General features: G+C 39.6%; 1 protein-coding gene across 1 annotated transcript; it reads left to right on the plus strand.

Annotated features, from left to right (window-relative positions):
- The first annotated feature begins 5,945 nt into the window (after positions 1 to 5,945).
- On the plus strand, positions 5,946 to 10,855 carry LOC102237188 (succinate dehydrogenase [ubiquinone] iron-sulfur subunit, mitochondrial-like). The gene is made up of 8 exons (XM_005805765.3): positions 5,946 to 6,127; positions 7,455 to 7,588; positions 7,681 to 7,766; positions 7,895 to 8,031; positions 8,135 to 8,251; positions 8,391 to 8,492; positions 10,180 to 10,302; positions 10,382 to 10,855. Exons 1-8 carry the CDS (start codon positions 6,068 to 6,070, stop codon positions 10,460 to 10,462), a joined length of 840 nt encoding a protein of 279 aa, XP_005805822.1. The 5' UTR covers positions 5,946 to 6,067; the 3' UTR covers positions 10,463 to 10,855.
- Positions 10,856 to 11,437: the final 582 nt, after the last annotated feature.

Below are 11,437 nucleotides of genomic sequence, written 5' to 3' on the forward strand. Positions count from 1 at the left end.
TTTCATGTTTTTACTCAAGTAAAAGTAAAAAGTAGCCATCCGATCAAAAATGTCAATCATTTCATATTTTGAAAATTATATCAGCTCATTTAGCCTTGACGTTAATGTTTGTCCCTGAATTGATTTCTCTAAAAACCGAAACTGGTGGGTATTTTTTTTTTTTTTTAGTTATGATGAGTTTGTTGGTCAGCAAAACAAAGAAGTTTCAGTAGAAAAAAGCTCAAATAGCAACTGAAACGTGCTTCATTCAACAGCTCTATATGATGGGTGTGTAAAATGTTAAAATATTAACTAAAAGTTGTAGATTTTTAGATAAAATCAGGCATATAGATTCAGTCATTCAATTTGGAAAAAAATAATTGTCTTAAACAAGAAACAAAGATCATGTGTAGTTCTTTGTTTAGCTTCCATTTTCTTTTGTGGGTTTTTGAACTATTGTTCTTTTAAATTTATTTCAATATACAGTACAGACCAAAAGTTTGGACACACCTTTTAATTCAATGAGTTTCCTTTATTTTCATGACTATTGACATTGTAGATTCACACTGAAGGCATCAAAACTATGAATAACACATGTGGAAATATGCACTAAACAAAAAAGTGTAAAACAACTGAAAATAGCCCTTATATTCTAGTTTCTTCAAAGTAGCAACCTTTTGCTGTGATTACTGCTTTGCACACACTCTGCATTTTCTTTTTTTTTTACCCCTCCAGGGGGTCTTTTTCTGGGCTCTAGAGTCCCTTTTCATGAAGTAGGCTGACAGGAAAGGGGGAAGGAGAGGGGGGAAACATGCGGTGAACGTCGCCGGGTCCGGGAGTCGAACCCGCAACGGCTGCGTCGAGGACTTGAGGCCTCCAAATGTGGGTCGCGCTAACCGCTACGCCACCACGGCACGCCCCACTCTGCGTTTTCTTGATGAGCTTCAAGAGGTCGTCACCTGAAATGGTTTTCACTTCATAGGTCAACCTGCCCTGTCAGGTTAATAAGTGGGATTTATTGCCTTATAAATAGTCATGAAAATAAAGAAAACCCATTGAATTAGAAAGGTGTGTCCAAACCTTTGGTCTGTACTGTATGTCTCATCCTGATCTTATAAGGATGTGTGAGGCATCCCAGAATTTGTGCAAAAACATTGGGAACTGAGATATTTATGCCCTGCTGCCCTTTGTTTCCCAACCTTACACTCCTTTTATTGTTTTCTACTTTCTGCTAATCTTTAAACTGGGCGTTTGTGGAACTGAAAATGCTTCAAGGATGTCAGAGAAAGATTGAATCGCTGCTAAGTTGCAGCAATTAGAAAAAATTTCCCTTAATGCTGCCGCAAAATGACGTCCGTCTTCTGCTGAGTAGGTGGCCCATTTCTCTGTTTAGATGTTTCTCTTCTGGTTTTCAGGCTTTTCCAATTACCCACCAGGCAACCTTGCGTTTGCAAATTGTCCACCTGGACGACAATGCTCATCGCTGGAAGCAGAGCAATTTTACCCTCCTGTTTAAAAAAACAAAAATGCACCACAATGTAATAAGAAGATTTTAAGCTTCACCATGCTTCCCAAAATCAATCCTTGTAGTCCAATTTAAACTAACTAAAGCAGTCTAGTTGTACGCAGCCCTCTGGGTTCTTCAAATGGCTTTTCATAAAAGGTACCAGTGTAACTCTGACACCTCTGTGGTTACAGTATTGGACAATTTACACACCATTATGCAACCTGAGCTGGAAAAGCCTTCTCTAGAGACCGACGCTGTCCTTTGGAGCGGTAAATCAACTCGGCGACAGCACCGCCTGGATGTTAATGAAATACTGTACTTGCCGTCTCCTGACAGAGGACAATTTATTAACTTGTGGCCTGTCTCTTAACAGCAGACTCTTTGTTTTCAATCTCATCTGACTGGATATCAGTCAGTCAAATTGTTCAACCAAGTTACTACTAAAGAAAAACTGAATCCTTAAAATCAAATGGGACTTTACTTTTTTTTAGTCGTGCCTAGCAATTCAGAGTGCCTAAATTTGGTTTGCGATCAACGCAATATAATGAACTACAGTCGCCTAGTCAAAGTCCGGACTAAATTTTGCAAAACACTGATCATTTTTCTTCTTCTTTACAATTTTACTAGCCTGGTCATTAACTTCCTTTGCAATTGTGCTCAGTTCTCATCCGTCTTCAGTGCTGTGCCTGGGCTTTCTCCCATTAAGATGGATTCCTCCGTTAGAATTTTAACCAAGGAAGTCAACAAAAGAAGGAGAGGTAGAGAACGAACATGCCTGTTTTCTGCGCTGCTCAGGATTTGTAGTCTGCCTGTAGTTTTAGTAATGGCAGTGGAGGAAGTGAAGGAAGCCTTTCAGTCTGTGTATTTGGCCACGATTCCAAATATTGGACTAACGTTAGTAGCCGTCTTGTTCGCCTTGCCGCTTCTCTCTTTGCAGTGGAGGATGGCTGTTTGCAATGCAGGCAATTATCGGTAAGCTTCATAGCGTCGAACTGGCGGATTATAACTGTCATGGACAAACACAGTACAAAGCCAAGCATAGAATAAGGGACTGGATTTTACCAGCTGCCTATTGAGCCATAGAGGAATACATGTAGAGGAATGCATGAAGAAAAGCTCTGAGGTCCTCACTAATTTTGCCTACAAAAGCAGAAATCATCAGTCATGAATGTTTTATTAAAAACAAAGAGGGAAAAAAACATGGAATCATCAAAATTCTCTTGGCACAGCAGCTGAACTCTTGCGTAGGAGTGTATCAACTTCATGCTTCAGGCAATCAGGAGAACATCAAAGAGAACGAACTTACAACCCCACTTCATCCTGCAGACTAATTCGATTAGCTATTAAAGTAACAGCAGGTCTGCGTAGCATGCCACGTCTACTCTGGCTTACTGGCCTCAGTATTTCCAAGAAAATTCAAGGAATGTTAATTGAGTTGCTTTTGTTTGAAACAGTGGATGTGAAGGGAGGTTTTCCGGTCAGATGAGGAAAAACTGAACTCACTCCTACATGCAAAGTTGTATGTGTGCTGCAGAAATAAAACTTCACTCTGAACCCACTATCATTATGGTGACATAAAACAGATCTGCAGGAACTAGATGTTACACCAATCTGAGGTGATGGGAAGATGGATGGAGCTAAATACCAGCACATCCTGGAAGAAAACCTGCGAGAGGCTGCTAAAGACCTGAGACTTTGGTGGATGGTCAACAACTCTATGCATCCAATCAGAGCTGCAGTAGAATTTTGGATTAATTTATCTGTTAGGACGACCTAGTAAAAGTTCAGACCTAGATCTAATTAAAAGATGTTGTATCTCCTGATGTTCACAGATATTTCTGTCCAATCTGAGTGAGCTTGAGATTTTCTCTAGATGTGCAGAGATGGTAGAGACACCCCAAAGACTCAACAGGGTTGGAAACGAATTGTCCAGATTTTTATTTATTAAACATTTTTGAAAACCATCACAATTACCCACTATCTCCTATATATCTTCTATTATCCTGTTGAAGTTCATGGTTTTGTGATAAAACCATGAACCACGAACAAACAAGTGATAACACTTTTGCCAGGCTTTGCATAACTAAATTATTTGATTAAATACAACTGTGATTGAGAAACATCACTGGATTCATATTTACAAAAGTTACCATTAAATAAGCCTGTCACTGTGGAGGAATTTTGTCCAACTCTTCTTGCTTTAATTCAGCCTCTCTGCAGACACAAAGGGACATGGGGAATCCAGGGAGCAGTGATGGAAGTGACGAGATGAACCGGCGAGTAGTCACTGACTAAGAGGGGCTTAAATACTGGGGAGCTAGACCGAGATCTAGAGCAAAAATAAGAAATGAAGCTAACTAGAGACACTACAAGGGGCTCAAACAAAGGAAAACAAGCACAAGACAACTCTAACCAAAAGAAGCAACATCAAATAATGAAACTAGAATGACCAGGAAGGGTTAAAGAAAAGTGAACTAGAACCTAACTGATAAAACTAAAAGAGGAACAGAAACTCACAGAAATAAAACCTGACCCAAAAACCTGGAGTCCTGACAGACAGTCGTGTTTGCCAGGGAACCATTGCCAAAAACAATGGTTTACCCATTTAACAAGGGATGAATTATGTTTTCACACAAAACCACATCTGTTTGAATGGATTATTTCCCTTTATACATTATATTGACAAAAGTATTCACTCTCCTGCTTTGACTCACATATGAGCCTAAGTGACGTCTCATTTCTAGTCCACAGGGTTCAGTATGACGTTGTTCCTCCCTTTGCAGCTAGAACAGCTTCAGCTCTTCTGTGAAGACTGTCCACAATGTTTAGGAGTGTTTACGGAGATTTTTTACCATTCTTCCAGAAGCGTATTTGTTGAGGTCACATACTGATGTTGGGCGAGAAGGCCTGACTCTCAGTCTCCGCTCTAACTCATCCCAAAGGTGTTCTCTAGGGTTGAGGTCAGGACTCTGTCCACACCAGACTCTGCCATCCATGTCTTCATGGACCTTGCTTTGTGCACTGGTGGAAGAGGAAAGGGCCTGCTCTGTTAAAACAAAGTTGGGAACATGGAATTGTCCAAAATGTCTTGGTGTCCTGAAACATTCAGAGTTATTTTCACTGGAACTAGGGGGCCAAGCCCAGCTCCTGAAAAACAACCCCACACCACAATTCACCTCCACTAAACTTTACTTTTGGCACAATGCAGATGGACAAGAACAGTTCTCCTGGCAACCGCCAAACCCAGACTCGTCCATCAGATTGTCAGATGGAGAAGCGTGATTCGTCACTCCAGAGAACGAGCCTCCACTGCTCTAGAGTCCAGTGGCGGTGTACTTTACACCACTGCACCTGATGGTTTTCATATCACTTGGTGTTGTATGGTTTGGATGCAGTTGTTCGACCATGGAAACCCATTCCATGAAGCTCTCTGTTCTTGAGCTAATCTGAAGGCCACATAAAGGTTGGAGGTCTGTAGTGATTGACTCTACAGAAAGTTGGTGATCTCTTCGCACCATGTGCTTCAGCATCAGCTGCCTTCGCTCTGTCAGTTTACATGGTGTACCACTCTGTGGCCGAGTTGCTGTCGTTCCCAAACAATTTTCTTATAATACAGCTGACCATTGACTGTGGAATATTTAGGAACAAGGAAATTTCATGACTGGATTTGTTACACAGGTTCCTATCACAGTTCAACGCTGGAATTCACTCAGAGCGACCCATTCTTTCACAAATGTTGGTAAAAACAGTCTGAATGCCTTGGAGCTTAAATTTACACACCTGTGGCCATAGAAGTGATTGGAACCTGATTCAGATAATTTGGATGAGTGAGCAAATACGTTTGGCAATATTGTGTAAATGGCATTATAGGCTTACTTGGGTTATGTTTGTCTGATATTTAAATTTGTTTGATTTTCTAAAATGGTTAAAGGTGACAAGTAAAGCAAAAACAGAAGAAATTGTTAGGTCATTTAAATCACTGTCAAAAATAAGATTTGAAGTTACTTAACTCATTAACAAACACGTTTCTTTTGACTGTCAAGGACATGAGCTTTGTAGTTGACAGCCACTGACTTTCAAGGAGTTATAAAACACTAATAGATAACTCTGCACGTTGTCCTGAAGGTCTATGTATAGATGTATGTAACTGACCCTCATTTGAGCAATGAGAGTTGTGAAATAGCCGCATTCACACGCCGCCTTCAATGTATCTCGCATATGGTTTATCGTTACAAATGTTTCACATCTGTTGAGTGGAACCTGCGTTATCGGCAAAGTGTACAATAAAGGGAAGATTTTTCTAAAAAGCAAAATAAACTGGTAACAAACTCACACCGGATATTGTTTTTATTTAAAATATATGAATAGCATACAGTATGTTTGGGTATTCTGAAGACCGAGCAGCGGGACTACACGTGAACGCGTCAGTGACGCAGACGTTTTACGCACGAAGCGGGCGCGGCTTCAGCGCAACAGTTCAGATTCAGGCTGCTTTCACTGACTCTGAAGACAATTACAGAGCAGTAATAACTGTCATACACAGATACTTGAAGTTATTTATTATCAACACAACTAGGAACCATGTCTGTCGTTTGTTTGAGCCGAAATATTCTGGCCTTTAGGAATTCTGGTATGATGGTGGTGAGTACGGAACAGTTTTTATTTGAGTCTGTGGGTTAGAGCTCATATAACTGCATCTTCTCTGAGAAATTGAGAGCTTTCGTGCGTTCATTCACTGTTTAGCCTGCGCTAAGCAAAAAAAAAAAAAAAAGTACTAAAACTCTCACTAATTTAAAACAGTTGTCACAACACTTTCGGACTACATATGCTTACATTTTATAAATAAATGATCATAATGGATTATTAGTAAATATAATAACTGTATTGAAAAATTTCACCGTTTTATAGTTATCTGCACCTTTTTGTCAGTAATCGTACTTGAACTGACTTGTTGGTTGTTTCCTCTTCTCTTTGAAGTTGTTGTTTAATACGTGTTCAAAGATGGGTTTAAGGTACAAAAATATTAGCCTGCTTGTGGAAAGGAATCAAAAAACACTTTAGCTTTTATTATTACGTTTACGTTCAATTGTCCTGAAGGAGTCAGTTAGGTAATAATAGGACAGCTGTGATGTAACTCTTCCTCGTCAGCTCACCCAAGCTGCCACTAGGGGGAGACGTCATACTTTGTAATTTAATTAAATAATAGAAACATCCAAAACACTACAAATTATGAAACTTCTGATCATTTTTTGGCACTTTTTTTTAATGATTCGCTGAAATAGTTTCCCTTCAACTGTCGCAGTTAACATGGACATAAATTTCCAACTTATTTCTACCTTGAGTAACTTTTCAACATGATGCATATTATAGTTCTAGTACGTTTTAGAGAGAGGGACTCAGTCATTTATGAATGTGAGAAAACAAGAAAGTGGCCGTTGAGTTCTGCTCCTATGCAACACCCTTCAAACCTTTTGAGAAATCCAACCTTTAAGTTCTGTACAGATATTGAACTCATGGGGAAAATTCATGTTAATAAATGATTGTCTTTTTATTTTATTTTATTATTACTGTAGGTGAAATTTATCAACAGAAAAAGACTTTCATACAAGCTTATCCCTAGTGGGGTTGCGAGGGATGCTGGTTCCTATCGCCAGTTCTCAGTGGGTGAGAGGCGAGGTACACCTTGGACAGGTCGCCAGTCCATCACAGCTGTGCCGTATCATATTATCATATTTTTATCCCAGAGAAACATAAAGTCTTAGCTTATTAATTAGAAGTTCCTAAAAACCCTGATCAACTTAAAAAAGGTGGCACTGACTTAAATAAATGTGTGAGATTTTACTACTTTAATGAAAGGTGAATTTTACTTTAAAGTTTTTAGGGCATCTTTTTACAACAAATTTGTTGTTGTGAAAACTATTATTTAGTTGATACCCACTGTAACTGTTGATTTGTTTCTGTGAGTCAGATGGTGCGTCACGCTCAGACCGCTGCTGTGCCGGCTCCTGAGCCCAGGATCAAGAAGTTCCAGGTGTACCGCTGGGATCCAGACACCCCTGGCGACAAACCCCGAATGCAGACGTATGAAATAGATCTGAACACGTAAGTCACAACTGGATCAATGAAAAACAACGCTGCTGTATCTGCATTGCATGTCAGTGGGAATGTTGCGTCTAACGTTGTTCTTAATGCAGTTGCGGTCCAATGGTTCTGGATGCCCTAATCAAGATCAAGAATGAACTTGATCCCACGCTTACATTCAGACGTTCCTGCCGTGAAGGTGGTAAATCAATTCTAGCTGGCGTCAATTTGCACATTACAGTGCCAGCCATTTTAAACTTCGAAAAAAAGAAAAGTAAGTCATCTGACGGACTTTCTGGCAGACTTATTGTGTACCAACTTTCTCAGGTATCTGTGGCTCGTGTGCCATGAATATAAACGGAGGCAACACACTGGCGTGCCTTAACAAAATTGATACAAACACCAGCAAACCCACTAAAATCTACCCATTGCCCCACATGTACGTCGTCAAAGATCTGGTGCCGGTGAGTGCGGTGCTTTGACTTTTTTCAAAAGTTTTTTTTTTGTACATTTCAGGAACATCAGACAATCTCTCTAAATCTGATCTTCTATTTCTATCCCCACCAGGATATGAGCAACTTCTACGCACAGTACAAATCCATTGAGCCATACCTGAAGAAGAAGGATGAGAGTCAGGAGGGGAAGAAGCAGTATTTCCAGTCAGTGGAGGACAGGCAGAAACTGGTAAGTAATCAGACCTCAAATACTTCCACAGCAATCGCGATATTGGTTTTCACATCCTTGTTTAAGTGGCCAAGTTGTCCAGAAGTAAAGACCACAAAGGCAGAGAAAGATTGTGTCTGACTGCTGTTTGCCTCAACAGGACGGCTTGTACGAGTGCATCCTCTGTGCCTGCTGCAGCACCAGCTGTCCGAGTTACTGGTGGAACGGAGACAAATACCTGGGGCCGGCTGTCCTCATGCAGGTCAGACATGAGATTCATATTGCTGTCATGCAAAAGTTGTTATTGGGCTGGAATGGATTAATCATGATTAATCTGATTAATCGTGATTAGTCAATTATTGAAACAATCGTCAACAAATTTAGCAATCAATTATTGTTAACTGGAGTATGCAGGTGAAAAAAATGACATATTGAGAGCAATAACTGAGCCAAAGCTGTACAAAAATATATACATTTTGCATCTAAGATAAAAAAAACTGGGCGTGCCGTGGTGGCGTAGTGGTTAGCGTGACCCGTATTAGGAGGCCTTGAGTCCTCGACGCGGCCGTTGCGGGTTCGACTCCCGGACCCGACGACATTTGCTGCATGTCTACCCCCCTCTCCTTCCCCGTTTCCTGTCAGCCCACTGTCATATAAGGGACACTAGAGCCCACAAAAATACCCCCTGGAGGGGTAAAAAATCCCACCCAGTTTGCTTTGTAAATATGTTTTGGACAAAACTCTTCAAGTGGTATAGTCTTAGCTTCACTCGGTTCACATTTATCAAAGGAATGCTTTGGCAATGCATTTTACAAAATGTTTATTTTCTTATTTACAAAAGGAAATGCAATTATTTATTTCCAGTGTTTTATGTATTTCTAATATTGTATTAAAAAGGTTGAAAAATAAAAAAATGTCATTCTATGAAGATGAAAAATCTTCAGACTGTGCCGTTTTTTTTTTTTTTATCAGATTAATCGTCAGAATAATTGATGGAATAATCGATTACTAGAATAATTGTTAGTTGCAGCTCTGTATCGATTACAATGGTAATTCTTGTCATGAACATAGAAGTGGGATTATTTTCAGTTAAAGACACAGAACAAAAAGTGGGAAATAATTTTGATCTATCAGTTTTATATGTTTTCTTTTATTGAGGCAATATAACTTTTTCCTGTTTTTACTTCTCAGATTTGTTTAAAGTTTCACCTCATGATGGTAGTATTCATTTCCATGTCAAAGGTTGATAAGTGCACATGATGAAAACATGTACAAATCTCCAAACTTACAAAGCCTACTCAAGGAGAAAGTAGTCTTAGCAAAGTCTGTGGCTTGAATCCACAGAGAGATTTCCTGGTCATAGCAAAAATCTGCTGCTTGAATTTGACTGTACTGATGAAGATGTACACAGTCATTCCTCCAGGACAGTGAGATTGTACCTGCGGGCGAACGATTTCCTGCATTTGGATCAGACACTGAAAAAAAAAAAAGCGCCGCGTTTTATGGCTAAACATAGAGGAGGAACATTTAAGGGGACTAGTTATGAATTTCATGTAATGATGTGACCCATAATCACCATAAGTACATGTTTGTAGTGAGAGACCACATACATTAAAAACCTCGGTAAAAAAAAAACATGCATGCTGTACCTGAGAAACTTTATGCTCACAAGCAACATCCACACTTACCTCAGTGGTCTGGCTGCTGACTTTCCAAGAGCTATTAGTTGTTGCTTTGGCATGCAACTGTGTGGCTTCCTTAGTATTTTGTCTTCCTTTTAGGTTTTCTTACTCCTACACATTTAAATTGGTAATTGAGAACAGTCAGCTTTTTGATGCATCACAGTAACTTAAGAATACACGGAGAGATGAAACTAGAGACCTCTAAAGGGAATCATTAATACTCTGAATTCTTAATCTCTTAAACACGCTGTGTTGTTTTTTCCACAGGCGTACCGGTGGATGATAGACTCCCGTGATGAATTCACAGAGGAACGTTTGTCTAAACTTCAGGACCCTTTCTCCCTGTACCGCTGTCACACCATCATGAACTGTACCAGGACTTGTCCCAAGGTACCCAAAGCAATTAACAAACACATTTTGTCGCATAATTATGAGTTTCTTTGTCTCATTGTTCCATTCCTTTCAACAGGGTCTCAACCCAGGAAAGGCCATAGCGGAAATCAAGAAAATGATGGCGACTTACAAGGAGAGGGAAGCTGCAGCTTCATAAACAACAATTCTAGAATAACGTCTGGACAGGGAGGAGGAGGAGAACCGACCTCAAACCTTCTGCTACATTAGCACTTTTCAAGACTTTGATTGTTGTATGGGTGGATTTGTGTGAGTGTGAATGTTAAAGGGAAATAAAACTGTAAAAGTTAACAGCTGGTCATCAAATATATATTGTGTGCGTCAACATTATGGACCACAGCTTTGTTAATTGTGTGTAAACAGAAAACAGGAGCTTTGCACGTTGGTGTATTTAATCTGGTAATTGTAAATAATGTATTCAGTAAAGATTCTTGGAGCTCCTAATGCTGTTTTGCATTGATCTGGTCAGAAAAGACATTTTAATCAAATGTTGTTCCAACCTAAGCTGCAATAAATTATATCATGAAAGATACAGTGAGGTGGAATTTTCTCATCCAAATGGATGATCATATTATAAATTTGATATGTTTGAGAGGAGAAATAAAAAACAAGGTGATATGCATCTGTAACTAGCAACATTGAGCCAGTTTGCACAAATGGTACTGCTTACTTTTTTGTTATTTAAAACATATTTTTGAAATTAGGCGACTTCCTGGCGGAAATGAGTTGCACTGAAATGTATTTAGGAGTATCAGAATTACGGAAGGGTCTGAACAGTTGTCTAAACTTTTATTTATTAAAATAATATGTTCTTGCTACTTTGAAATAAATATATTTCAAAGAAATAATAAAAACATTTCTTTTTTGTAGAAGAGAGACAAACGTATCTCTAAATTAGCTGTAATTAAAATGCATACCTGTCAAGTATGGGGTGATGGGGGTGTATGGAGTGAAAATAGGGTCAAAAAGATTTGTGTGTGCGTAAAATGATTTGACTCCATAGGGGGGACACGGAGTGCAGGTGTACCGTAAAAGCGGGCGGTGATTACCGTCAGAGGGGTGGGACGTGCTCCCCGGGACAGAGGGGCAGAATGAGGTGGTTTCCCGGCCAAAA

The sequence above is a fragment of the Xiphophorus maculatus genome, chromosome 1, assembly GCF_002775205.1.
Source record: "Xiphophorus maculatus strain JP 163 A chromosome 1, X_maculatus-5.0-male, whole genome shotgun sequence".
NCBI lineage: Eukaryota > Metazoa > Chordata > Actinopteri > Cyprinodontiformes > Poeciliidae > Xiphophorus > Xiphophorus maculatus.

Coding starts and splice junctions, on each gene's coding strand:
- LOC102237188 (XM_005805765.3), top strand. CDS start 6,068: ATGTCTGTCGTTTGTTTGAGCCGAAATATTCTGGCCTTTAGGAATTCT. Junction 7,767..7,894: donor CAGACGTTCCTGCCGTGAAG/GTGGTAAATCAA, acceptor CAACTTTCTCAG/GTATCTGTGGCTCGTGTGCC. Junction 8,252..8,390: donor TGGAGGACAGGCAGAAACTG/GTAAGTAATCAG, acceptor TTGCCTCAACAG/GACGGCTTGTACGAGTGCAT.